We start from the raw sequence: 23,658 nt of genomic DNA, 5'->3' as shown, positions 1-23,658 counted from the left end.
GCCTCCTTTCTTAATCCTCATTCTCGCGAGCCCCCTATAGCACAGCTGTTGGGGCAGGCCGGCCGCCGGGTGACGTTCCCCTGGAAGGAAAGCAGGCCGATACCAAAGCAATTCAGCGATCAGCTTGGAAAGCCCTGCCCCTGACTGATGATAATACAGTTCCGGAGTTTGCTTTCATCGTGGATCCACTGTGTGTGGGACTGACGGGGGACGCTGAACCCTCCACACCTTGTTCCCAGTGGAGACAGACACTCAGCACCCGGCGCTGGGACCCCCGGCCCTAAGTCAAGCGTGGCACTGGGGCAGCGCCCACCGCTCTGAGCCCGAGCGAGCACAGGCCGCGCAGAGCTAAACTCCGGCAGCCGATGCGAGAGTCGTGCTGGGCTCGGGAAGGCAACGGGCAGCCAAGCCGTCTTTGATCACGGGGTGGGGCGGGGAGCCAAGGAAAGCAAGGCCATTCTGCACTGCTCTGCCGCGAAGTCCGGGGGCTGTCCCCTGGGCTAGAAGCAAAGCCCATTTCAGCTGCAAGAAGCTGTTTTCAGAGGGATGGCGAGAGCGGACCAGGAGCGCCCCGAGGTATTCAGCGGGCTGCATCCCGTCCGTTTCCCCGCGGGCGCTGGTCCCGCATCCGAGACCCGTTGAAGCCAGCAGATGCGCAGCGGACAAAGCCTTGGCTCCCATCAGCAAAGCAGGCGGTCCAACAGGTTCAGCAGCTTGTGCGAAGGATGCAGGTCGCGGAGACTACAGGCCCCATCATGCCATCCTCCACCCTGGCTTGGCTGCTGGGATCCAGAGAGTGTGTTGCATGCTGGGAGCTGTAGTGTTGGACGCTGCACGTCCCAGTGAACAAATCCACCTTCGAGGGGGGAGTCTCGGACGCACTGAAGGGACACCATCCCACTGCCAGCCCAGGGAGGCCAATGCACCTAAACCCTTTTGACAGTGGCCCTGGCAGCCCTCCCAGCTTCTCGCAGCCCAGAGCCTCTGCCGGGCGCAAACCAGGGCTTCTCCTCGCCCCTCGCTAAGTCTGGGTTGTTGGAAAGGGGCATCAGTGCTCCCAGGGAACAGGAGGCAGAGAAGCCACAAGTCAGGCTTTCGATTACCAGCATCTGCCGGTGATGTCTATACAGTATTAAGCGGAGCGCGGCGCCCGCCCTGGGCTCGGGCAGTGGTGGTCTCCCACGAGGACCCTGCGAAGCAGTGCCAGAGCTGTGCTGCGAGCCCTGCGGCAACAGGGGCTCGGCTTGAGCTCATTGCCCCGGCTGCTGCCCCGGCCGCGGGGGTAGCCGCGAGTGCTTGTGGCCCACGGCATCTTCCGTGAGCCCGGGTGGATCGCAACAGTGACCCCCAGATCACGGCACCCGGTCTCGCCGCCGGTCCCCACTTGCATGAGACTGGGGCAGCGCCTGGATGAGGACGCCTCGTTGACGCCACTGGGGTAAAGGATAGAAGGGGAATAAAGCCCAGGTTAACCCACCGTTCGCCACAGCCCTGGTAACACGCCTGCAGCCGGAAATAATTCCCCGTCTATCTTACACGTGCGTATGAAGAAAGGAGGCAAACAGAGGAGAGTTTTGGGCAGCCGCCCCGTGCGCACCCCCCCCCGGCAGCCTAACGGCCTGTGTTTGGTGCTGATGGCCTGGGTGGGAAACCCTGGTGCCGAACGCTGCCACGGCCATGCGAGAGCGCCTTGTAACGAGGCTCCTGCCTTGCCTCGGCGAGGAGACGGGGTTTCATACGGGAGATGGGAGACCTGAAGCGCTGGGAGCGTGTCCCCGGGCGCTGCGGGACATGGGGGCAGGTATCACGAGCCACGTCCCTGCAGCCGTCGCAGCCCGGTGGGCTCCAGGGGACGGCGGCAGCTGGACTTTGCTTATCCTGCGCAGTCGTAGGCAGGGACCGGGGAGGACTGACAACGCCGCTCTGCCTCCCCATCCCCTCCGACCGGCTCTCTCCCAGGGTCCCTGTCCCGCCTGGGCCCGCTCAGCATCAGATAATCCCATTCTCTATGAGATCACAGCCTTCGCCATGGCAACCCCGTGGCCCCGGCTGGCGGGGAAGTTACTGTGACATCCTTGCCGGCTGGCACCACGCCGCGATCGAGCCTCTGACGGTGTTTTGCGCGGCGCCCGAAGTGGGTCAGGGCCTAAAGGGGTTTGGAAAATCTCCTCTAACAAATCTGTTCCCGGACGACTGGACGCAAGGGACCAGACAGGCAGCCAAGGCGGTGAGTCTCCTCCGCGTCGCATCGGTGTCAGCCAGGACCGTGGTCGACGGGCGGCCACAGGGTGTGGACCGGCAGAGCCGACTGTGCGCTCCCGACTTCCTCTCCGCCGTGAGCTTCCTGTCTGCTGGCTGTGCTTGGCCATCGAGATTTGGGAGGGCGCTGGCTAATGCCAGGTTTACTCCAGCTCTGCCCCTAACCCCGCACGGCCCCCTCCCTCCAGCTCCGGTCCCGGCGACACAGCCCCTTGCTCAGAGGCGGGTGGAGGTCTCATCTGCACCCTGCAAGCAGTGCCAGGGATGCCCCTTACTGCCACTGCCCACAGCCATGCGAAGCAACTCTCCCGCTTGCTTCCTGAGCTGGACGTGGGGCCTGGCTCGGGCAGCTCGCCGCACCACGGGTGGTGCAAGCATGAGGCGACCTGGAGTCGATCCCTGGCTCCTGGTGCGGGACCCTTTGGGTCTACCCTGGAGTGCCTCCACGTGGGGGGCATCTTACACCGGGCATCCCAAAATGACGGGGCCCACGTATTCCTTTGAGCCTGCGGCATGCACAGCAGGGAGAGCAGGACTCCTCCGGCAGGGAGTGCGAGGCCGCAGTCCAAGGCCCCGTTCACTCCCGGTGCGGTGGGGCGGACTTGTGCACCAATATGCAGGGGGGAGAGGCTCCCTCTGCCTGGCGGCCCTCTCTGCTTCCCGCCAGGCCCAGCCGCCGACAGAGGAGGCATGGGCAGAGGAATGAAAATGCCAGTGCCAGGAGCAGAGGAAGCAGAGGCTGAGCCATGGAGATGGGCCAGGCACCTCCGCCAGTGCGACCCCCCAGGCAGGGCTGACGCCCACGATCCTTTTGCAGGGGCTTTGTCCTCTAGCGTGCGCCGTTCCAAATGGCAGGTTTCCCCCTTGGCGAAGTCCGCCACGGCCGTGCGGCTCCTGCCAGATGTCAGGAAACGTGGCCTGACATTCAGCCTTGGCTTGGAGACCTGCAGGCGGGAAACCTCTTGGAAACGGCGGCTTCCGTCTTTCTGCAGCGGCTCAGGCCCTCGCAGGCACGTTTCCAGCCCTGGCACAGGATGCTCCAGAGCCTGGTGCCCCAGATCTCAGCACCCCATGCACAGGGGGGACAAAAGACCTTCCTGGCACGGAGGTATCCACCCAGCAGCTCTAGCTGGGCCTCTAGGTAAGGATCAAAAGCCTTGCAGGAAGAAAATCAGCATCAAAGATGAGTTTGGAGTTAACTCCTCTGGATCCAGCCTCCCAGGGGAGGTGAGAAGCTGGCGACCAGCAAGGCTGGGCAGGCAAATGGATGCCAATGCCATCTGACCGAAAATGCCATGCGGTTTCCCCGTGGCCCTGTGGACAGCGGGAGGAGGCAGGGATGTGTGCGCTGGCCAAGTGAAGCCTTTTAAAGGAAGCTCCGCGCAATTCCCAGCGAGGGAGAAATGTGATCAGCAGCAGAAGCCCAGCGCCAGTGCGAATGGCTCTGTCTTTCTGAGCCTCCCGGCAGCACCGAGGGACCCCACGGGGACGAGCATGAGCTTCCTCCGCCCGGTTCTGGCTTCGCTGCGACCCCGGGGATTTTGCTGTGCATACAGAGACGTGCAGGGGAGCAGACGCGGGCAGAGGGGCGCTGCATCGGGAGCTGCACGGAGCAAGAACCACCGTGCATAAAGGCCCAGTCTAGGCTGCAGGCTGAACTTGGGCAGCTCTGGGCTCCTCGCAGTTGTCAGTAATGCCCTCCCTCGCCTGCCGCATGAACGGGTATGAGCCGGGGGGATGCAGACAGCTGCTTCCACTCTTGGAAATGCGGCCAGCTCTGGGGAGGGAGGCTGCAGCTGTAGGACAGCGCCCAGCTATGGCGTGGGCTGGGGAGTGAAGAAGATTGCAGCACGAAGATGACAGCAGAGCAGCTCAGTTTGGCTGGGAGGGAGCTGGAAAACACAGCACCCCGGCGTCGGCGCATGGGAACCGCAGCTGTTTCTGCTCCCTGCTCACCGCGGCAGACAGGGCAGCAGGCACGCCTGTCCCAGCGATTAACTGGGACCCATCCAGTGAGGCTGCTCTTCTCCCGCTGACAAGCGAAAGCACATCTCTATTGATAGTGGTATGGGGGCAGGAAGGACACCCCCGTGCCCCTCGTGCAATCCAGCGTTTGGGGGTTTTCAGCGAAAGCGAGGGGCAAACAATCCCAGTGAGGAGTGTTTTTTCCTCTCAGTGACTTCCTTTATTCATTTGCATGGAAACAAATGCCCCCCTCCCCATCCCAGCTGTAGGATTCACTCGGAGACCCTCAGGGAACAGGTCTTCAGAAGATCGTCAGGTCTGGGTACCCGCACCCCTCACCCTCCAGGAAGGGATGCTGCTGCTTGCTCCCATACGGAGATCTGGGAGCCCAGCGCCGGCACCCCCTGGGTCTAATCACGACCTGCCCAGGCCCCCGAGCAGCAGCAGAGAGGACACGTGGGCACCCTCTGTCCCTGACCCCCTCCATCTCGACCATCCTGGCGCTCAGCCGCCCCCCAAGATGCCTCCCTGCCACCCTGGAATAAATCTGTACGAAACTGCAAAGGTCCATTTAATCAGGAGGGTGGCAGCTGCCCGGGCCAGCGGGTGGGCGAGGGGCCAGGCGGGAGCCCGAGGGAGACGAGGCCTTGAACAACTCTGCGATGCTTTCAATCATGTCCCCTCGGCCGCGCGCCGAGCTGGCTCCTACCCGCCTGCCAGCTTTATGGCTGGGGGATGATCTATGGAGGCTCCTTGGCGCGCGGCAGCCACATAAATACTCATGGCCGGGGCAGGGCGGGGGAAGGAGAAACCAGGCATGAGACGCCCCTCGCCCCAGGGCGCTGCTCCCCGTGGTGCTCTCAGCTTCACGGTGGCGAGAGGTGGCCGCTCTGCCCCGGGGAGGGTGCAGTGTGCCCGTGGTGGGGGTGACCCGGGAGGCAGCTGGGGCCGTTCCCTCGAGTCGCGCTCCCCCACACTTAGTTGCTGCCTCCCCCACTCTGGTACTCCCCTTTCCCAGCTCTGCCCTGCGCGGTGGGGTCTGATTCCCCTCTGCCCCCCGACATCTCTCAACCCCATCCCATCCCACCCTGCCCTGGGAACAGGAGGCTGCAGCCACAGGGCACGGGGGGAAAGTGGCTTCACCTCTCCATACCGGTCCTGCTGTGATCTCCGCCACTGGCCTGTTGCTTGGCCTTGGCCAAGTCACTCCCTCCTCCTGTGCCTCAGTTTCTCTACCTGCAAAGCCCTGCTTTATCCTGACAACGCCCGTGGAGGGCATCATCCGACGCAAGGCAGCCGCACGCCCCCGGGTACAGAGCTGCCACCGGTGACCTCTGGACCTAGAGCCCAAAGCCAGTACTGTGCATAGCTGGGGGTTAGAGGGCTAAGGGCCCGGGTAAAGGGGGGCTCAGTAAATGTTGTGCCAGTTCCTCAGGGCCTCCTTGCCGGGTGCTCCCAGCGGGAGCCCGCCTGTAACGAACAGCCTGTTTTCCAAAGCAAGGGCACCGTGATTTATTTATCAGAAGCGGGTCTCCCGAGAGCCTGGCAGCTCTCATTAGTAAACATCCATTTCAGCCTGCCCTTTATGGAAATGCTCCTCGCCGGTGATTCATGGCAGGGCCCTTTCTGCTCCTGGCGCTGCAGGTGGCCAGGCGGGGGGAGCGGGACCCCCCTCTGCAGAGCTCACGGGGAGGGCGCGGGAGCGCGGCAGGGCCAGGAGAGGGGGCACCTCTCATCTGCCTCCTGGGGAGGCTGCAGTGGGAACGGGGCGGGAGGCCGAGCCCCGGGGATGCCAGGCTGGGCCGCGGGAGGGACGTGATCTACCTGGCTTCTGCCCCCAGCTACAGAGAGGGTGGTCACTGGGTCCGAGTCGGAGCCCCGGGGCGCTGCCTGGCTGCTTCCCCTTGCAGACAGCTGGTGCCAGGCTGAGGAAGGGGGTGCTCCCCGCCAAGGCTTTCTTTTTTCCAAGTAGCTTTTTAAGGAAAGCCGGGAATCAGCCCCATATCCCGCCAGGCATCTTGCCGCGAGCTGGCTGCGCGGGGGCCGCAGGCTGGGCACCACTGTCCCCAGGCCCCCGGTGTCTGCAGGATTAATCAGAGAGCAAGCAACAGCATTACTCCACGCGGCAGAGGTCGCGGCAGGGTAAGGAGATTAAAGGCAGGGTACACTCAAGATGAATGCTGGGGGGAAGGGGATGGGGAAATCTGTCCAGCTGTTTCCACGGGGAAGGAGCTGGGGCCTGCACCCCAGCTGGACACACCCCGGGGAGCAGCTGGGAGCTGGCAAGGGGGACGGTGGTGCATTCGGCCCAGCCTGGCTACAGGCGCTGTCGGTGAATTGTGCTTTTTAGCATGTATAAACCCCTTGTGTGTCGCAGCAGATCTGTCCCCAGGGGCTGGAGGGCTCACCCCCCCACCTGACACCCCCCATTTGGGGGACCTGTCCACAGCAGGAGCCCGGTCTCTGTGCCCAAAGGAGCAGCAGCCCCTGTCGAGTGCAGACCTGGTGCAAAAGGCCTCAGAGCCTTGCAGGGCTGCAAAAGCCCCATCAATGTTGGCGAAGCCACGGGAGAGACCGAGATGAAAAGCCTCCAAAAGGGCAGAGCATCGGCACGAATGCTGCGGAGCCCGAGTACTGGTCTGGGCCCCATCACGGAGCCAGCCATAGTCAGCACCGTCTTCTAGGTGTCTTGAGGATATTTTAAAGCAGATGCTGCTGACCAAAGCCCAGCCTCCAGACTCCTGGATGTCAGGTGGGTCGAAATCACCAGAAGCTGTCTGCATTCAGGAGAACATACCGTACCAAAGCCTGGGGGACGTCCCCCTGGCATTGCCCACCCTGCGACGGAGCCGAATCTCCGCAGAGACGGCGCTCCGGGCAGCAGGACGTGTGTGTGCTGAAGAAACAGATCTGGCGCCAGCACAGGCTGTTCCCGCTCCCAGCTGTAATTTGGTGGTGACTCCTCCACAAATATCCAGTCTTTTTTTTTATTTTTCAGTCCAATGTTTGTGGCTGTGTGTGTGTGTCTCCCTTTTTCCCCCCAATCTATTCAGAGTAGGGACGATGCTGAATGCACGGCTCCAGGGACTGACCTGAGATCCGCAGGGGGAGTGAGGCAATGAAACACCTTGAAGGAGGTGGCCTGTAGAGTCTCACTGCAGAAACAGCTGCAGCATGAGAAGCTGTTGCCTCTGGCTAGCCTGCCCCTGCCCCTGCCCCCTCCTGGTAACTCAGTCCCACCGCGTGACCGAGCTCTCACTGGAGGCATTCCCAGACACTGCCGAGAAGCTGAGGGTGACGGGCTCCCTCCCTCCCAGATGTGATAAAACCCAGCTGCTGATGTGCAGGTATTGGGGCAGAGCCAAGCGTCCAGGCCAGAGGAATTAGCCGATGTGGCGACTTGAGGCATGTGTGATTCTTTCTGTCGTCCTGGGTGGCTGCAAACCAGTGTGAGTGAGCTTGGTTATAAGGTCCAAGCTTGAGGCAGGAAGTAAATCTGGGACCCCCGAAGCAGGAGGTTACAGGGGATGACCGTGAGGCTCCCAGCCACCCTCAAAATATCGGCGAGCAACTCTGCTGCAGCATTCATAGCCGATGCTGGCGTTTCCACACAGGTTCCCCAGCACTGCGGGCTTGCGAAGTCTAAGAAGAGGCTCCCCTGGGCCCAGGCCCTGTGCGCTAGGACGGCCAGTCCTGTCCTGTTAAAGTTTTCACATGTCCAAGCTCTCTCCCAAACAATGATCCAACCCACTCTAATAAAAAGGCTGATCCCTGAAGGCAACCCCCCTACAACTAAACTGCCCAGGCAAACCCGGCTCTGGAACCAGCCTCAATGTGTGTCTATGCTCATTATTGAGATATACTTCAAGCAGCCAAAGGAAACATATTAATTAGTTGGAAAGACCAGCTCGAATGCAGGCTAAGCTCTTGACGTGCCACAAGCTGCCGCAACTTTAATTAAATCCAAAAGGCAATTATCCCACCGTGCTCTGCCATCTTGCCTGGGATGGCTCTGTTCTGCGCGTTCTTTCGGCAGCGAGATAAGCATTTTCCATCCCCCAAAATATCATCCGGCAGATGCTGCCAAGGGAGAAAATGGTTCCCAGATGCACAGTGTGGCTTTGCTGGCATTTGGAGCTGCCCATGGAAGCGGAGATCCGAGGCTGGTTGTCAAAGAGAAGTTTCCTCCGAGCTCGGGTCTAAGCATCACCTCTGACGGCCCAGGGCGGAGACGGAGGGGAAGGGATTAGCTCGCTTCCGCCAAAACGCCCCTGGTCGTCCAGCTCCGGAGCGGGAAGTCGGAGTTGGCGGCTAGTGCTTTAAGCCCATTTCTGCTGTCCCTGCAAAGGAACACCCCCTAGGAAGATCAAAATGCAGAGATGCCAAGAAAACAGCTATAAACCTTCCCCGCCAGCCGCCAGGAGACCCAGGGAAGGGGCAGAGACGCAGCACGTCCAGATGTGGAAGCGTCCCCGCGGCCCGGGCGACAGGGGCCCAGACCCCGTGATCCCTGCCCACATCCGGGGCAAGTGCAGACCCCGCCTGGCTTGTCCAGGCCTGGAGGCACGGCCAAGGGGAGCACGCTGCGCGCTCCCCCGCGGGCATCCCTGCCGGCCAGGCCGCCTGGGACGGCCATCTCAGGCCGACGGCCGAGGCAGCGCGCCGGCTTCTCCCTGCAGCCCGTGGGCGCCCCGGCTTCACCCGGGGCCAGCGCTGCGGCAGACGTGCCACAGGCCCCCCACAGCGGGACGGGGCTGGCGCAGGGCCCGGGCGCTGCCGCGGGGGGGCTGGCCTGCAGGCACCGGGGTACGGCGGGGCAGGCCTGCTCTGGGAGGGCAGGTGTTAGCATGAGCCGCAAGGAACTCTGGGCGCTGAAGTCCTGGGACTCCGCTGCAAGGAGCTATGGGTGTTGTGGTCCAAAGGGAGGGGAGGGTTAAGCAGCAGGGGATTCTGGGAGTTGTAGTTGGGGTAAGCAGCAGGGGGCTCTGGGAGTTGGTCCCGTGGGGGGGAGCTGTGTCGCAGAGGATTCTGGGAGTTGGAGTCTGGCGGGGGGGATCTGAGCCGCAGAGGGTTTTGGGTGTTGGAAGCTGAGGACGGTCTAAGCCGTAGAGGGCTCTAGGAGTTGGAGGCTGAGGCAGGGCTGCGCCGCAGAGGGTTCTGGGAGTTGGAGTCCTGGGGCGGGGTTAAGCCGCAGAGGGGGCTGGGAGTCGTGGTCTTGGGAGAGGGTCTAAGGCCGCGGGGATGCTCGGAGTTGCGGTCGCGGAGGCTGCTGGGAGCCTGGCGCTGGGCGTGGCTGGCCTCCATGTCCCGGCATGCCCCGCGCGGGGGTGCCGGCGACGCTGCAGGTGGGTGCTTCCCTCTCCCCCGCGTTGGGCCTGCAGCGCCCCCTGGCGGCCCCGCCCCGCCCTGCCTCAGTTTCCCCACTTGCATTTCGGGACCCCGCGCCCCCCTGCACCCCAGGGCTCGGGCCCAGGCGCCTGCGGCCCAGCACCCCCTGGCTCGGCGCTGCCTGGGGCGCTCCGCTCGCCCGGCTTGGAGCAGGCCCAAGGCCTGGGGGGTCTTGTCCCGGGGGCCCTTCGCCGCCTCCAGCTGCTGGCTTCTGGGCAGGGACCCGGCTCGTGGCCGCCGGGAGACGCGGGGCCGGAGTCCGGCGGAGCACGGCGTAGATTTGCACCTGAAAGCAGAGGTTGTTGGGGCGTATAGAGGGGCACAGGGGCGTGGACGTGGGGGTGAGCAGACACGATCGGCAGGTAGGTAGGTAGGTAGGTAGGTAGAGACAGCACAAGGTTGCGGACCCGGAGCTTGCTGCGCTGGGTGCCGTGACAGGACGGGCCAGAAGCTGGGGTACGGAGGCAGGAGGATACAGCCTTCAAGGGGGAGATGGAGGTGGCAGGGCAGGGCTGGGAGCAACCGGCAGCAAACCCGGGGGGGCCAGGGGTCACCGAAGCGAATCCAGACCACGGGAGAAGAGCCCGCAGGCCCTGCTGTTCGGGCCGCCGGTTTCTTGGGCCTCCCCGGCCACCCCCGCCGCGGTGCCGTGGAGAACGGGGCGAAGGGACTTGGGCAAGGGGATGGAGCGAGGCGGTGACAGAGCCGGGCGAGAGCCCGGGCGTCCCGGCTCCCCCGGGGAGCGTCACCCATGCCACGCGCAGCCAGTCTGGGCGCTGAGGGAGCGCTGGGGTCATGGCCCTGCCTTTCTGCATCGCTGTCGGGTGCCAAGTCCAGGCAGTCGGGCGCTGGCTGGCTGTTGTGATCAACAGGAAGCTGATGAGGGAAGTGGGCTGAACGGACCCGGTTTCATCACCGTGGGGCAAGGCGGCTCCCGTCCGTGATCGGTGCTGGAAGGCATGGGGGCCGCGCAGTCCCTGGGGCTGCCCCCGGCGCAGGGACCTCACCAGGTGGGCTGCACCGACGTGATGGTGGGCCTGACCCGCAAGGTACGGTGGGGGGCGGCTCTAGGGCTGGTTTCCCCGGGGTGGGAGCCTTGGTTTTTTGGGAGCTGATCTCGCCCTGACTGTGGGGAGGTGCCATGGTCTGTCAGGTGGAGACGCGCTGTGAGCTGTCTCCACCATGATCACCCAGGTGGTTTTTCTGCTGGCAGGGGAAAACCACGAACGTAGGACCCTGACTGAGGTTATGCAGTTCAAATGGCACTGTGTAGTGGAGGGTGCACCCTTGTTGGCTTGCGGACAGGGCTCCCTGCGTGAACCTCATCGTTAGCCTCCCACTTAGGCTTCCAGCGGGAGGATGCCGACTTTATGGAAATAGGAGGCTTCTCCTTGGCTTGCTCCTGCAGCCGTACAGCTGAGGGTAAACGAAACTCAGGGGCATTCGAACCCCAAGCCTCCAGGCTTGGGCCTGCACGTAGGATGCCCGCCGAAGGATTTAGAAGTATTTGAAGCCCCGGGCGGGGGTGGAGGATGTGTGCCGGTTGTAGGGCCACTTATGGTTCTTGAATGAGTCACACAGATTTGGAATTGATTTGGCTGATATGACTTGGGACACGAAACATTTTCCTTTTAAAAACAACAACAAAAAAGCCGATCTTTCCTTGAGTGGGTCACAGGGCCTCGCGGGGGCGGCTTGTACTGACTTGGGGCTGAGGCATCCGAGCCCAGAGCTCTGAGCTGTACATTTTATGCTGACTTGGGCTTGAGGCTCTCAGTCTCTTCCTGTCTCCTCTGCCTGGATTCGCTCTCCAGCTGCTTCACGCAGCCCCTGGCATTAGTCACAGAGGGTGACTGCTCAGCGCTGTGCAAGCCCTGGGACCAGAGCCTGCCCTGCAGAGCTCACAGCAATGCGGGTGCTGTGCAGCCTGTCTCCAGCATCCTCTCGCAGCTTTTGAGCTAGTCTGGAAGTGCCCCGCAGTGCAGACGGACCCTAGGTCCTTGTCCCTGACGCCAGCTGTCGTTGGCTTTGCCCTGTGTGGCGGGTATAGGGCAAAGCCCAGGCGCAGTCCAATCCTCGCTGGAACGTACAGTCAGATCGGAGCTTTCCTAGTCTTTGCTGGGTACCAGCATTGTACAGCTGGGCCCGGAGCAACTTCCCCAAGCAGGTGAAACCAGAGGGATGCAGAGGAGGGGGAGGGAGCTGCTCATGGCTCTGCAGTGAACTTGGCAGAAGCAGCAAGTTGCCATAGTCAGGGGTTGGGGCCCCAGTGTGCCAGGTGCTCTTTGGATCTACTGAAGCCTGGTCTGTGCCCCAGGGAGCTTCCAGGCCAACTCTAAGACCAGGTGCAGCCTGTGGGTGTAACAAGCAGATGGGGGCAGGAGCAGGAGGGAAGGCGAAGGTGATGGCGGATCACTTGGTGCTTGGGTCCAAGCAGCGGCCAGCTCCTGGTGGAGTCCCGTGAAGTCTTTCTTTATCATCCCAGGGAGGCTGGTGGAGCAGGGCCAGAGGGGGGTATCACCCCGGCTGAGGCCCCAGCTGGAGGGGGCTGGGGAGGACAGGGGGCTGTGGGGTCTAGTACCAGAAGGGCAGTGAGATCCCCAACTTGCTGCTTTTCCAATCCATCCCTTCAGCATCTTTGTCCTCTCGCCTTTGGCCACAGGGTGGCTCCATGCATCAGCTCTGCTGGGCCCGATTCCATCTTCCCTCACAATTTGGGAACCAGGAGCTCTAAATGATGAGCAGCCTTGCCAAGATGCAACCCGTGGCATGAGGAGCGAGGCCCTGGGGGGGGCTCGTGGTGAGGGGGACATCAGCTGCACTGACCCCAGCCGTGGGGAGAGGGTCCTGGGTGCCATTCCCTGGCCAGCTTGGGCAGGAGGTGGGTGAGAGGGTCCCCCTGGTCCCTTCCACCGAGTGAGGCCTGCCTCCCAGTCAGAGCCTGACTGGATGGGGCCTGTCTCACTGGTGCCTCTCTCCCCAGGGGCTCTTCTTCCGCCTCTTCTACCCCTGCCTGCCCCAGGAGGGCGTGGAGCAGCCGCTCTGGATCCCGCGCTACGAGTACTGCCGCGGTCTGGCTGAGTACGCCGACCTCCACTGGAAGTGGTGCACCCCACTGCTCAGTGTCGCCTTTGGTAAGTACGTCGCTGCCCCTGGCTTTCCGGGGTAGCCTGCTAGTCATGCCTGCAGTGGAGGCTGGGACCCCTGTCTCACCCCAGCACTGCCTGCCTGGATGGGAGAGGGGCATCCAAGGGGCGCAGGGCGAGCCCCTTGGAGGGAATCTCCGTGCCTGTTAGAAGGGGCCATAGCAGGTCTGGTGCTGTGCATGTGCTCAGGCACCCAGCATCCTTCCCCACTTCGCTCTGCCCTGAGGCTGGCCACCTTTCAGTGTCCATCAGCTGATGAAGGCACCTCAGCCACTTGTGCGTTGGAGCCTAGGGAGGTTGGGATGCTCCTCCTGAGAAGAGGGAGGCTGGGAGGAGCCTTGCCAGCCATAGCCCTGTGTCCAGCTGGAATCAGGACTCGAATCCTGTGGCTTCTGAGCTCGTGCAGGGCTCATCATTTCGCATGTCCCTGCAGGCTCTTTCAGGGTCCCGGTCAGCTGGAACGGGCCTTTTAAGCCATGCAGCAGCAAGTACCCACTGATCATCTTCTCCCACGGCCTGGGCGCCTTTCGGTAAGAGTCCCCAGCCCAGTCCCTGCCCCACTACAGCTCCAGTTGGGGTGGAAGGGAGCAGGATCCTGGCTGCAAAGGCATTTGCTTCTCCTCTAGCCCCGATAGCCAGTTGGTCTGGATGCCCAGAGATGTCCAGCCTGTGGTGTCCAGGCTGAGCCAACGTTTGCCCCAGCCCGGCTGGGCAGTGGTTTATTTAGGGGTGGGTTTCAGAGCTGGACAAGCTGCTTATGTGTGCCTTAGCCCTGGGCCAAACTCTGAGCGGGCATCATTGAGCATCGTGACACCAACAGGAGCTCCGTCTTTACGACCGGTTCCGTTCTCAGCTGGTCAGTGCCCCCCACGCCTGTCCCCACAGAGGTGGACTGAAACCCGCCCCCCAAGGTGGACTGGACATCACACAGATGCCAGTGCGCTCCAGCCCTTTTTACTGGGGTCACACTGACACCACGAGCCCTCTACAGAGCATCCCGTGGCCCACTCATCCTGGCCTCGTTGGGATCAGAGCCGCTGTAGGCACAGCAAATGCATGTCTAGCACCATGCCAGGCAGGCAGGCCTCTGAGGTGGCTTCCATGTGCATGGGCACAGAGGGCTGGCTGGCTTAATAGTCAGATGTGCCAGGCACCTGCTTCCCCCGCCCCCTGCAGTCCATGGAAGCTGTGTGCTCTCACCCCCTTTGGGATGGGCCTGCTTGTGGCTTGCCCAGTGCCAGAAGCAACTTGAGCCCGCTCAAGGCCTGTGCCCAGGTCAGGATCTTCCCCAGGGAGCCTGGCAGCAAGGCCCATGAGAGCCCAGCCAGCTGGGAATGGGGCAGGGCCCAGACAGACCGCAGGCCTGGTGCTCCCCAGATGTGGGTGGGTGGGAGCCAAGGGCACTTGATGCCCCTGGAGCCCTCACAGCACGTGCCCTGTGTCTGCAGGACAGTGTACTCGGCACTCTGCGCAGAGCTGGCCTCCCGCGGCTTCCTGGTGGCTGCGCTGGAACACAGGTGAGCGGTGCCCCCCTCTGGCTGCCCCCAAAGCTAACGGGGCCCTCCCCTGGAGGGGCCCTTGACCTTGCTGCGGCCCTGTCATTGCAGAGACCACTCGGCCTGCGCCACCTACTTCTGCAAGGCCGGGGATGGGCAGCCCGGCGCCCCCCAGGCCACACTGCAGGAGGAGTGGGTGCTGCTGCACCGCGTCCCCGCCGGGCGGAAGGAGTTCCACTTCCGGAACCCGCAGGTAGGGCAGGTCAGGGCACAGAGGCTGGGGAGACCGGCCTGGGCACAGCAGGCACCTGCTGGGCACAGCCGGCTGTCGGGACTGGGAGATGAGGCTGGAGTCTCTGCTCTCAATTAAAGAGGAATGTTCCTCGTGCTTGGGGTGATTGATGGGCATCGGCAGCCAGGGCTAGGAGCCTCGGGAGCCAGCGATTCAGCCCCCTCCCTTCTGTTTGATCGCACCAGTCCTCCCCCTGTTATCCCTGTGTGCCCAGAGCAGGGGCAGGCGGCTGCAGGGCACAGAAGTGGGCTAGGGCTGAAGCCATAACAAGTTGTTCTGTGAGATTTGCTTTGCAGGGGCTGGGCACGGGGCATAGAGCAAGACACCCAGGTGTGCTGTACAAGTGGCATGACCAGGAGCTGCAAGTCACTGCTCTCTCTCCCTTGCCCCTGCTCCAGTCCCCAGAGCCTTTCTGCAGCCCAGAGAGGCTCAGCTGATCATTAGCTGAGTCTCTAGACATTTATCTGTGCTCTGCAGCTGGCAGGGAGCCCCTGGGGGATGCAGTTCCAGTGACCACAGTGGGCACTAAGTCCAAAGGGGGCCACAAGAACAGCCCTCTGCCCCTCCCTGCACACTGCAGGCCACACAGTGCTCCCATTGCCCTACAGCGACATGAGGATCTTGACTACAGAGGCCTCAGAAGCTATCATGTGCCAATAGAAAAAGGGGAAGAGATGGCGCAAGAGAGACCATGAGCAGGGTGTCTGTTACTCAGAGTCAATAAGCCAGGGAAGGGCAGAGTGAAATAGGCTGGGTTTTTATCCCAGTTGTAGGAAGCATTTTGCTTGGCACAAGGTTTTGTTTTTTTAAGATCTCAGTCAGCGGGGTGCGTGTCAGAACGCCTTATACAAGCCCCCAGCCTCCTGGGAGAGGCGGACTCCATCCAGGGCTTTCCTCAGCAGACAGGCGCTGGCCTGGCGCTGCCCTGCGCAGCTTCTCCAAGCCCAGAGTGAAATCCGGGCGGCTGTGATCAGCTCCTGCCTGTTAATTACCCACTCCCAGCCCTGAAACTGCCTTGAGGTCCGGTTGGTTTTGCTCTGCTGCTACAGCACAGAGGGGCACTGAATGCACCCATGAGAGAGGCTCCAGTCAGGGCAGGTGATGGTGCGGTGCTGGGGGATGTGCCTGTCCCCACTGCTTGCAGTAGCCGGGACGCTGGAGAAGAGAAGAAGAAGCAGATCCGCTGTGAGGACTCTCCGCAGCCTGGTAGGGGCTGGCTGCTGGGGGCCCTTCCAGCACCTGCCAGCCAGAGGCTGATGTAACACAGGCCCGCTGTGGTGCAGTGCCTGTATGTCTGGTGCTCCCCTGGGATCCGTGCATCGTTATACCCTGTCTGTTAAACCCACAGAGTAACATTTAAGAATAGCTCCTGCAGCCACTGCGCCAGCATCTCACGGGGCCCCTAGCACCTCCCCTCATCCCCGCAGCTGGGCTGCGCTTGGAGCAGAGGCATTTGGACCAGCTCTGGGGCAAAGCCTCCTCCCATTCGTATTGGTCCCTGGCTGGCAGTTTGTTCAAGAGGAGCCGGGGATGAGCACGTGCTCCTGTCGGGGGGGGCGCCCGCTTGCTTATTGCTGCACTGGAGATGATGTGCTTCCCCTTGGCCGTCTGTGGTATTATGTTAACTGAACTGTTAAAAAGCTTCTGCAGTCGTTCGTTGCCACATCCCCTGGTGCCTTCTGTAGGGCAAGTCCGTGCTTTCCTGTCTTCCTGTTCGAAAATGTGCTCAGGCCAAGGGCCGAGGGATGGGAATCGAGACTCCTGGGTTTTATTCCTGACTGCACCACTAGCTCATTGGAGCAGCCATGGGGAAGAATCTGGGGGCCTGATTCTCTGCTTGCTCATGACTGCATAAGACAGGAGCCCATGCATGCCCTGTCTGCATGGCATGGGGACCTGGCTTGATGTGTCGCCCTGCTCTGGACAGGCTCCCTCCATAGCCAGGAGCAGCGTCTGCCTGGCACTGGGTGATTAGCACTGCTGAGTGTCAGAGCCGGGAAGCCCAGCCTGAAGGTGCTTGAAGGCGGCTGGCTGGGAAGCAGCCTGCACAGAGGGAGATGGTGAGCTGGCCACGTGGAGGTGGCTACACAGGGGGCAAGCGGCTGAGAACTCGGCCTCTTATCGGCCCGTGTGTGTCAGATGGACGTGGTTGCTCCTGACCAGGCCTGTGCTGAGACTCACTGATCCTGTAGGTTCCCTGCCGGGGCTCAGACAGACATGCTTGTTCAGGGAGAGCAGGGGATGATTGCTCCTCTCCCGGGGCCAGATTGCCCTGGAGCAAGGAGGAGCCGGACCCAACAGGACCCTTCTCCTCCCAGGTTCACCAGCGAGCAAACGAGTGCGTGCGAGGGCTCCGGCTCTTCCAGGACATCGGCCACGGCCAGGCTGTCACCAACATCCTGCACAATGACTTTGATCTGGCTGCGCTGAAGGTATTTCCCACTGGCTCTTCCCTCCAGAGGAGAAACACGGCTTCCCACAGGGCCTGCCAGGGGGGCTAAGTGGGGCTGCCAGTGTTGCCTTTCCAGATGACCCTGTGACCACCTCTCTGCTGCAGCTGGGGGAAGCCAGGGGCTCAGAGCTGGGACCTTCTGTACCTCTGATTTGCTTTCCTTTAACCCTTCCTCCTCGTTCATTATATCTGTCTCCGTTTCTCCCCCTCCTTCCCCCACTTCTCTGTTGGCCCTTTTGCTGCAGCCACTCCAGCTCATCTCCTTCTTACCCTCTCTCCCTCCTGGCTTTCCCCTCCCTCCCTGCTGGCTTGGCAAGGGAAAAGCCTGGAGAAACAACACCCAGGTCCTCCCATCCCCCCAGCTTAGCCCCCACCCTGTATTTATTCCAACCTTATACGAATCCCAGCCATCGCTGCTGCTCGATGCGCAGCGCCTCTGGTGGCAGAGCTCGGGGCCTGCCCAGCTCTCTTTGTTCTTCCCTGCGTTCGTTCTCTCTCCTGCCGGCTTTCGAGCTAGGGTCAGGGCCTGGCGCTTGCTGCCCCGTGTCAGAGCGGAGGTGACTGGAGCGCCTGGTGGACAGGGTGTGATGTGGGCAGCGCTGGGTCTGAGGCTCCCCAGCCTTGGTGTAGGATGTAGCACGTTGGAGCTGGGCTGCCCACGATGGAGCTGGGATTTGCTGACTCCACGGCACGGGCTGGGCTGAGCACAGAGCTTCTAGCCACTGGCTTGGGGCATCATTGTAGGGCAGTCAGGTGCTCACCCTGTGCCTCAGTTTCCCTTGCTGTAGAACATGGGGGTGATGTATCTGCACAGACACGGTCCACATCAGGCACTGTCCAGCAAGCACTGACTGCACAGCTGGGCTTCCCTGGGGTTGCCCAGTGGAGGGGCCTGGCTGAGGACCAGCTCCGTTCACGTTCCCCTCTGTGCAGGACAGCGTGGACATGACTCAGGCCGCTGTCATGGGCCATTCGTTTGGAGGAGCCACCGCCGTGCTGGCCTTGGCCAAGGAGCCCGGTTTTAAGTGAGTGTCTGTCCCTGACTGCTTCCAGCCTAACGGAGGAGCAGGCCTGGGAGCCAGGGATGGGAGCAGCCAGCCTCAGACCTGGCCCGGTCCCAGCCGTCTTGTGTCCCCTGCAGGTGCGCAGTGGCCCTTGACGCCTGGATGTTCCCCCTAGAGAACGCGCTGTACCCCAAGGTGGTCAAGCCGGTGCTGTTCATCAACACCGAGACCTTCCAGACGGCTGAGAGTATCGCCAAAATGAAGCAGCTCAGCTCCCGCAACAGCCAGACCAAGATCATCACCATGCTGTGAGTGGCAGCAGGGAAGTTGAGGGCTGAGGACACCAGGCAGGGCAGGAGTCCTGGCTGTGCCCTGAGTGACCCCAGGCAGGCCACTTCCTTGTTCTGTGCCTCAGTTTCCCCATCTGTGAGCCAGGGATTGCTCTGCTGAGCACAGCAAAAAGCTAAGCGTGCTTGCTGCCCCCAGGCCCCGCAGGCTCCTTCACCATCCCTGAGCCCTCTGCAGCCCCACATCCATCACCAGCCCATCTTATTCCCTCCCCATCCTTCCTCTCTGCCCCTTTTACATGAGAGCTGCTTGTGACAAAGGTCTTCCATCACACAGTTCCTAGGAGCCAGGTGTGGTTATGTGGCCTATAGGAGATGACAGAGACATGTATTAGCTAGACTGGGCAGTGCCACACCTTTCGGAGCCTTGTCTACACTAGTGGTAAAGTCCTGGCCTCTTCAAGCCTGTGGCAAAGCACCCCCAAGGCCAGGTTGTTGCCCTAGAGGGTCTGGGGACATCTCCCACTGGGAGCTCATGTGACTGGTGGCATGTTCACAGCCAAGTTGGAGGGGCTGGTGACCCTGTGCTGGCTGCAGTCCTGTCCCAGGGTGGGTCTCCAGGGTCTAGATGTGGCCTGCAGGACAGGCCTGTTGGCTACAGCTCATCCTCCACTCCGCAGCGGCTCGGTGCACCAGAGTCAGACCGACTTCACTTTCCTGGCTGGGAACCTCGTCAACACAGTCTTCCAGACCAGAGGCCCCCTGGACCCCTACAAGGGCCTGGCCATCACCAGCAGGGCAGCGCTGGCTTTCCTGCAGAAACACCTCGGTATGACACTGCTTTTGGGGGGAAGGTCCTATCCGACCTGGCCCAGTCCCAGTCGCCTTGTCCCACCCGAAGCAGGCCTGGGGGTGGAGCTGGAAGCCACATGCTCCTGATCCCACCCACTGCTCTGCTGGGGGTTTTGGGCAGCCGCTTTGCTTCTGTGCCTCAGTTTCCCCAACCCCATGGGAGTCCCTTTAAAGCCTTAAAACCCTGGGTCTAAGCTGCACAGAACTGAGAGTCTCCAGTCTGGACAGGACGTGCTGGGGGAGAAAGGAGGGGGCACAAGGTTGCTAAATGAATGAGGGGAGGTAGGAGAAAAGTGAGCATGTGCCAGTCGGCCTTAGGGGACCTAGGAGGGTCTCTGCAGGCTAACACCAAGCAGTCAGTGGACTTTGGCTACTGAGTGGTAGTTGGTTGTAACCGTGGGGTCCTCTCTCCACCCAGAGCTGAAGGAAGACTTTGATCAGTGGAACGACCTCCTGGATGGCATCGGGGACTCCGTCATCCCCGAGGCTCCCCTCTGCCTGTCCAGCCTCTAGGGATGCTGCCCCTCGGTGCGGCCATGCAGTCGTCAAGCCGTCAAGGTCCCAGGGAACTCGGAGCACCGCCTTGGAGACCAGCCGTTTCCCGTCACTGCTGACACAAGGAGGCCACGAACTCGGTAGCTGCTAGTGCAAGCCAGAGACCTAAAGACCTCAGCCATTAGGGAGTCCTGATGGATGCTGAGGCCAGGGGTGCTGGGCTAGGGCTGGCCTGGGCAGGTAGAGCCTGGGCGCCTCCCGGCGATCAGGCCGGAGGCTTGCGGTGGCCGCAACACACTGCAGAGCCCAGAGCAACAGCACCTTTAGGGGGGGCAGAGCCATGTCTCGCGTTCGTGCCGTGCCATGCCAGGCCTAGCACTGCCCCTTCCCCACCTCCGCCGCCGGCGCGAGGGCTGGACGCTGCAGGCTATGCAGAGGAAGGCCCCGCAGCCATGAGGCCAGAGCTGCTTTGGGTACGTGTGACAGGGTGGGAATCTTTCCCGTTGTGCCGTGGGTGGAAATGCCTGAGATGCTGCTGTGACAGTCTGTAGCCCCGGGAGTCGTGTGCTCTGTACAACAGTGCCTTCATGAGACGCTGCGTGTCCTTCTTGCAGACGTGCAATGAACGTGGGGGGATGGGGGGGTGGACTCCGTCATACCTCTCTAACCCCGGGGGCTTTACTGCTTACTAAAGCGCCAGCTGGAGCAGCGGGGCTGGGCACACAGGAGCCTTGGGTGCTATTCCTGCCTCTGCCACTGCTTAGCTCAAGGGCTTTGGGCCAGGATCTTGCTCACCTGCTCTGTGCCTCAGTTTTCCTATCTGCATAATGGGAATCCTAATACTCAATGATTTGTAAAGAGCAGTGAGAACTGCAGGAAGGGGTTAGGGACCTGCAGCCCTGTCCTGCTACCCACTGGGGCCCAGACTGTAAGACAGAGGGTAGAAGGAGAGATCCTAGCTGGGTTGGGAAGGGAGCAAGCTGACAGCTGCCCCAGTGGGGCCGACTTAGCGCACGTGAAGTGGCGTCCCATGAGGAGATCGCGTGAGTACAAAGCAGCCTACACCTGTAACGGTATGGCCTCGTTCCCACTGCCCCTCCGTGATGGTGGCTCTTTTCTCCTTCTCCCCTCCCTCTTGAATGAAGAAGGCGCCAACCAGCTGCACTGCCCGGTTCCTTGCCCCGTCGTGAAAGCCTGCTCCTGCCACGGTGCCAGCTTGGCTCAGCCCTGCTCCAGCTTTGCCCTGGCTGAATTGCCTGTGGGTTCCCTGCAGCGGGGAAAAACAGGAAGGGCTCGAGATCCCGGTTGCTTTTCACAGGCTTTGCATCAGCGCTTTAAGCACCAGCATCTTCCTCCATGGCTGGATCCACTCCCATGATCTCCCATGTCTGCCTGGGAGCGCTGTGGCTGCTGTGGGCTCGGCCTGCGATGGCAGGGGGAGCTAATGGATGCGGAGCCTGGGAAAAGGGACAAGCCCGTGCGTCCCCATTTACAGTGCGAGACAGTGACTGGTGTGCAAATCAGACTGCATTTGCTTCCCTGAGCTAGCCGTCCGGGGATGCACCATGACAGCTACGCTGCATCCAGGCAGCTCTCGCGGGGCGCCCGGGAGAAGAGCTATAAATTGTGCAGGTCTCTTACATAAGGGCTTTGGGGGAGGCCTGGAGGGGGGCGAGTCACACGGACGGTGCCTGCAGAACACGAGCCCTTCGTGGGACGCCCCACATGCCGATAGTGCACAGCTCCGGGCTCCCCTTCGTCTGAGCCAGCACCTCTCCCCGCTGCGATGCCAGCTCAGCCGGGGCCTTTGCACTGCTGTCACGTCAGTGCAGCATGGGTGCGAGACGCTGCCACGTCAGAAGAGCGGGGTCTGGCACTCACCTGGCCTCTGGCTGCCCACCGTGCGGGCCACAGAGCAGTCCTGCCGGGACAAGCACAAGCCGGGGGGAGGGGTGGCTAGTGACTAGGGCACAGGGCGGGGAGTACTGCAGACAGGCAAGCCCTGGCTGCTCTGGGGTCTCAGTCTACCTGTCTGTAAAACAGGATCATTGTTCTCCCTCTGAAAGAGCTTTGAGATCCTCAGCTGGAAGATGCCCAGCATTGTTTTCTTCCCCATCACGTGGCTGTGCTGGCTCCAGTCCAGAATGAAGAGGAGAGAATAGTTTAGGGCTCTCCCCAGCAGGCTCCACATGCTGCCCTTCGCCCTTTCCCTCCATGCTGCTTGTACCCAGAGCCCCTGCTCCTCCCCCTGCATCTTCCTGCTCCCTGCGCTCCTATGGGCCTTCACCCCTGCCCTGAAAGCAGCTCTTCGCCATTTGCCCACACCCAGGAGCCCCGCTGCCTCCCTCCTCTGGGTCCCTCGGCAGCTGGAAATGTTTCCTGGAGCGCTGAGTGCTTGGCCAGGCCTTTTGCACAGAGGATGCAGCGTCCAGGCGTGAGGAGGGGGCTGTTCTCCCCCTCGTAAAGGGTTAGGGTTGAGGGGCTTCCCTGGGCCTGAGGCTGCAATGAAAGGAGCTGAACAGCTGTGCTGAGGCTGGCACGGAGGCAGCCGCGTGCGAAGCGCCGTGCGGGGTGCTTCCGTGTTACCCACGCGGGGCGGAAAGGCCCCTGGGCCTGTAACCAGAGGGTGTTTTGCCTGGAAGAGGGTGAAGCCGTTTGCATTGTGCATGCTGAGGATGGGCTTTACCTGGGCGCTCGGGGCCAGCCACAGCTGTTTGGGCTCCTAGAAATCCCCTCCCCAAAGCAGAAGGGCCCTGCACCGGGGTAGGTGCCTGGGTAGGAAGCTTTCCTCTCGCCTGGGAAAGAGGGCGCTGGGCAGCCGCCCAGTCTGGGAGCCAGGGGCTGCGTTCATCTGGGCTGGGCCCAGCTGGGGTCCCAGGCGGCTCTTCCCCCGCGTGCTGCTGATGGGCTGACTGGCCTCCTTCAGGAAGGAAGAGCCACGCCAGGCCCAGCCCCTGCTCCCCAGAGCAGCTGCCCCCGGCTGAGAAGGGTCAAGGAGGCTCCAATCAGGGAGAAACCCGGCTGGTTTCCCCCATCCTCGGGGGCCAGCACCGACTGCGAGGCTGCCCGCAGAGCTGGGGCTGTTCTGCGCAGAGACAAGGAGCTGCGCGCAGGTAAGGCAGAGCCCCTCGCCCCAGCCCTGGGGGGGCAGCTACCCCTCATCGCTGGAGGGAAACCTGGGCTTTTGTTTCTCAGGGCTGGCAGGTGCGTGCTCCCCACCCGCAGGCTGTAGCAGCATCCCCTCGCCTTGGGGCTCGGCCTTGCCACCCCAGTGTCAGCGCAGCCGCCTGCCGCTGACGGGGAGTTTCAGCAGAATCAATAATGTGCCGGGCGGAGGTGCGTCCTGGAGGGCTGTATTGTGCAAGCTTGGGAGGGCGCGTGCGAGCGCGGCCGCTGGCGTGCGTATGGCCATGTGGGGGCTTGGGGGGCAGTGACAGCGTGGAGCGGGGCTGGCCGGCGGGGGTAGATGCATACTCACCCCTCTGTTTTGGGATGAAAGCAGGTCCTGGACACAGCTCCTGGAAGCCAGCGAAGGCAACTGGGGAGGAGTGGTGAGAGGGTTGGACAGTCCCAAGCCCCTGGGCCTGCCGTTTCGATGGCCGGCGTATCCACGAGCCTGCTCTGGGCCCAGGTGCCATCAGCCAGTTAGGAGCTGCTTGCATTTCAGCCTCTGGAAACTCAGGGGCTGCGAAGAGCCAAGTGCGGGATTTTGCGCCCGGCTGTTGGGGATTTGCCAGCCACGCGGGCGTAGTGAGGATCCCTTGCGGGACGGCTAGCGGTTTCAGCAAAGGGACTGGGAGTCAAGGAGATGCAGCTTCTCTTCTTGACTCTGTTGCTGGGTTTCCCTGCACCCAGGACCTGCTTTTCCCCCTCACCCAGCCATCACGAGCACCTGTAATTGTACGTGCATCTGCCAACGAGAGCGCTGGCGGCAGCCAAGGCACGTGGGCTGAGCTGGGAGCGCTGCAAACCGGCGCCGTCCGTGGCTTCCGGTTCTGGAGACAAACACCCGGGAAGCAGCA

The 23,658-nt window shown here is 62.1% G+C and overlaps 1 protein-coding gene across 2 annotated transcripts; it reads left to right on the top strand.

Annotated features, from left to right (window-relative positions):
* The first annotated feature begins 10,244 nt into the window (after positions 1-10,244).
* On the top strand, positions 10,245-20,207 carry PAFAH2 (platelet activating factor acetylhydrolase 2). Of its 2 annotated transcripts, XM_019547649.1 has the most exons (10): positions 10,350-10,661; positions 12,596-12,746; positions 13,192-13,288; positions 14,207-14,275; positions 14,366-14,507; positions 16,865-16,978; positions 17,932-18,023; positions 18,140-18,310; positions 18,970-19,118; positions 19,560-20,207. In XM_019547649.1, exons 1-10 carry the CDS (start codon positions 10,572-10,574, stop codon positions 19,652-19,654), a joined length of 1,170 nt encoding a protein of 389 aa, XP_019403194.1. In that variant the 5' UTR covers positions 10,350-10,571; the 3' UTR covers positions 19,655-20,207. The 2 variants fall into 2 exon arrangements, with proteins under 2 accessions (XP_019403195.1, XP_019403194.1); XM_019547650.1 differs by lacking the exon at positions 18,970-19,118 and having other exon boundaries at positions 10,245-10,661.
* Positions 20,208-23,658: the final 3,451 nt, after the last annotated feature.

This window comes from Crocodylus porosus, unplaced genomic scaffold, assembly GCF_001723895.1.
Source record: "Crocodylus porosus isolate Cpor-Errol unplaced genomic scaffold, CroPor_comp1, whole genome shotgun sequence".
Classification (NCBI taxonomy): domain Eukaryota; kingdom Metazoa; phylum Chordata; order Crocodylia; family Crocodylidae; genus Crocodylus; species Crocodylus porosus.
Note: the sequence above shows the minus strand (reverse complement) of the source record. Positions and strands in the feature narration are given on the sequence as shown.

Bases quoted from the DNA above. Each gene is read 5' to 3' on its own strand.
- PAFAH2 (XM_019547649.1), top strand. From the start codon at position 10,572: ATGGGGGCCGCGCAGTCCCTGGGGCTGCCCCCGGCGCAGGGACCTCAC. The intron at 10,662-12,595 runs GTACGGTGGGGG...CTCTCTCCCCAG, and splicing joins TGGTGGGCCTGACCCGCAAG to GGGCTCTTCTTCCGCCTCTT. The intron at 18,024-18,139 runs GTGAGTGTCTGT...TGTCCCCTGCAG, and splicing joins GCCAAGGAGCCCGGTTTTAA to GTGCGCAGTGGCCCTTGACG.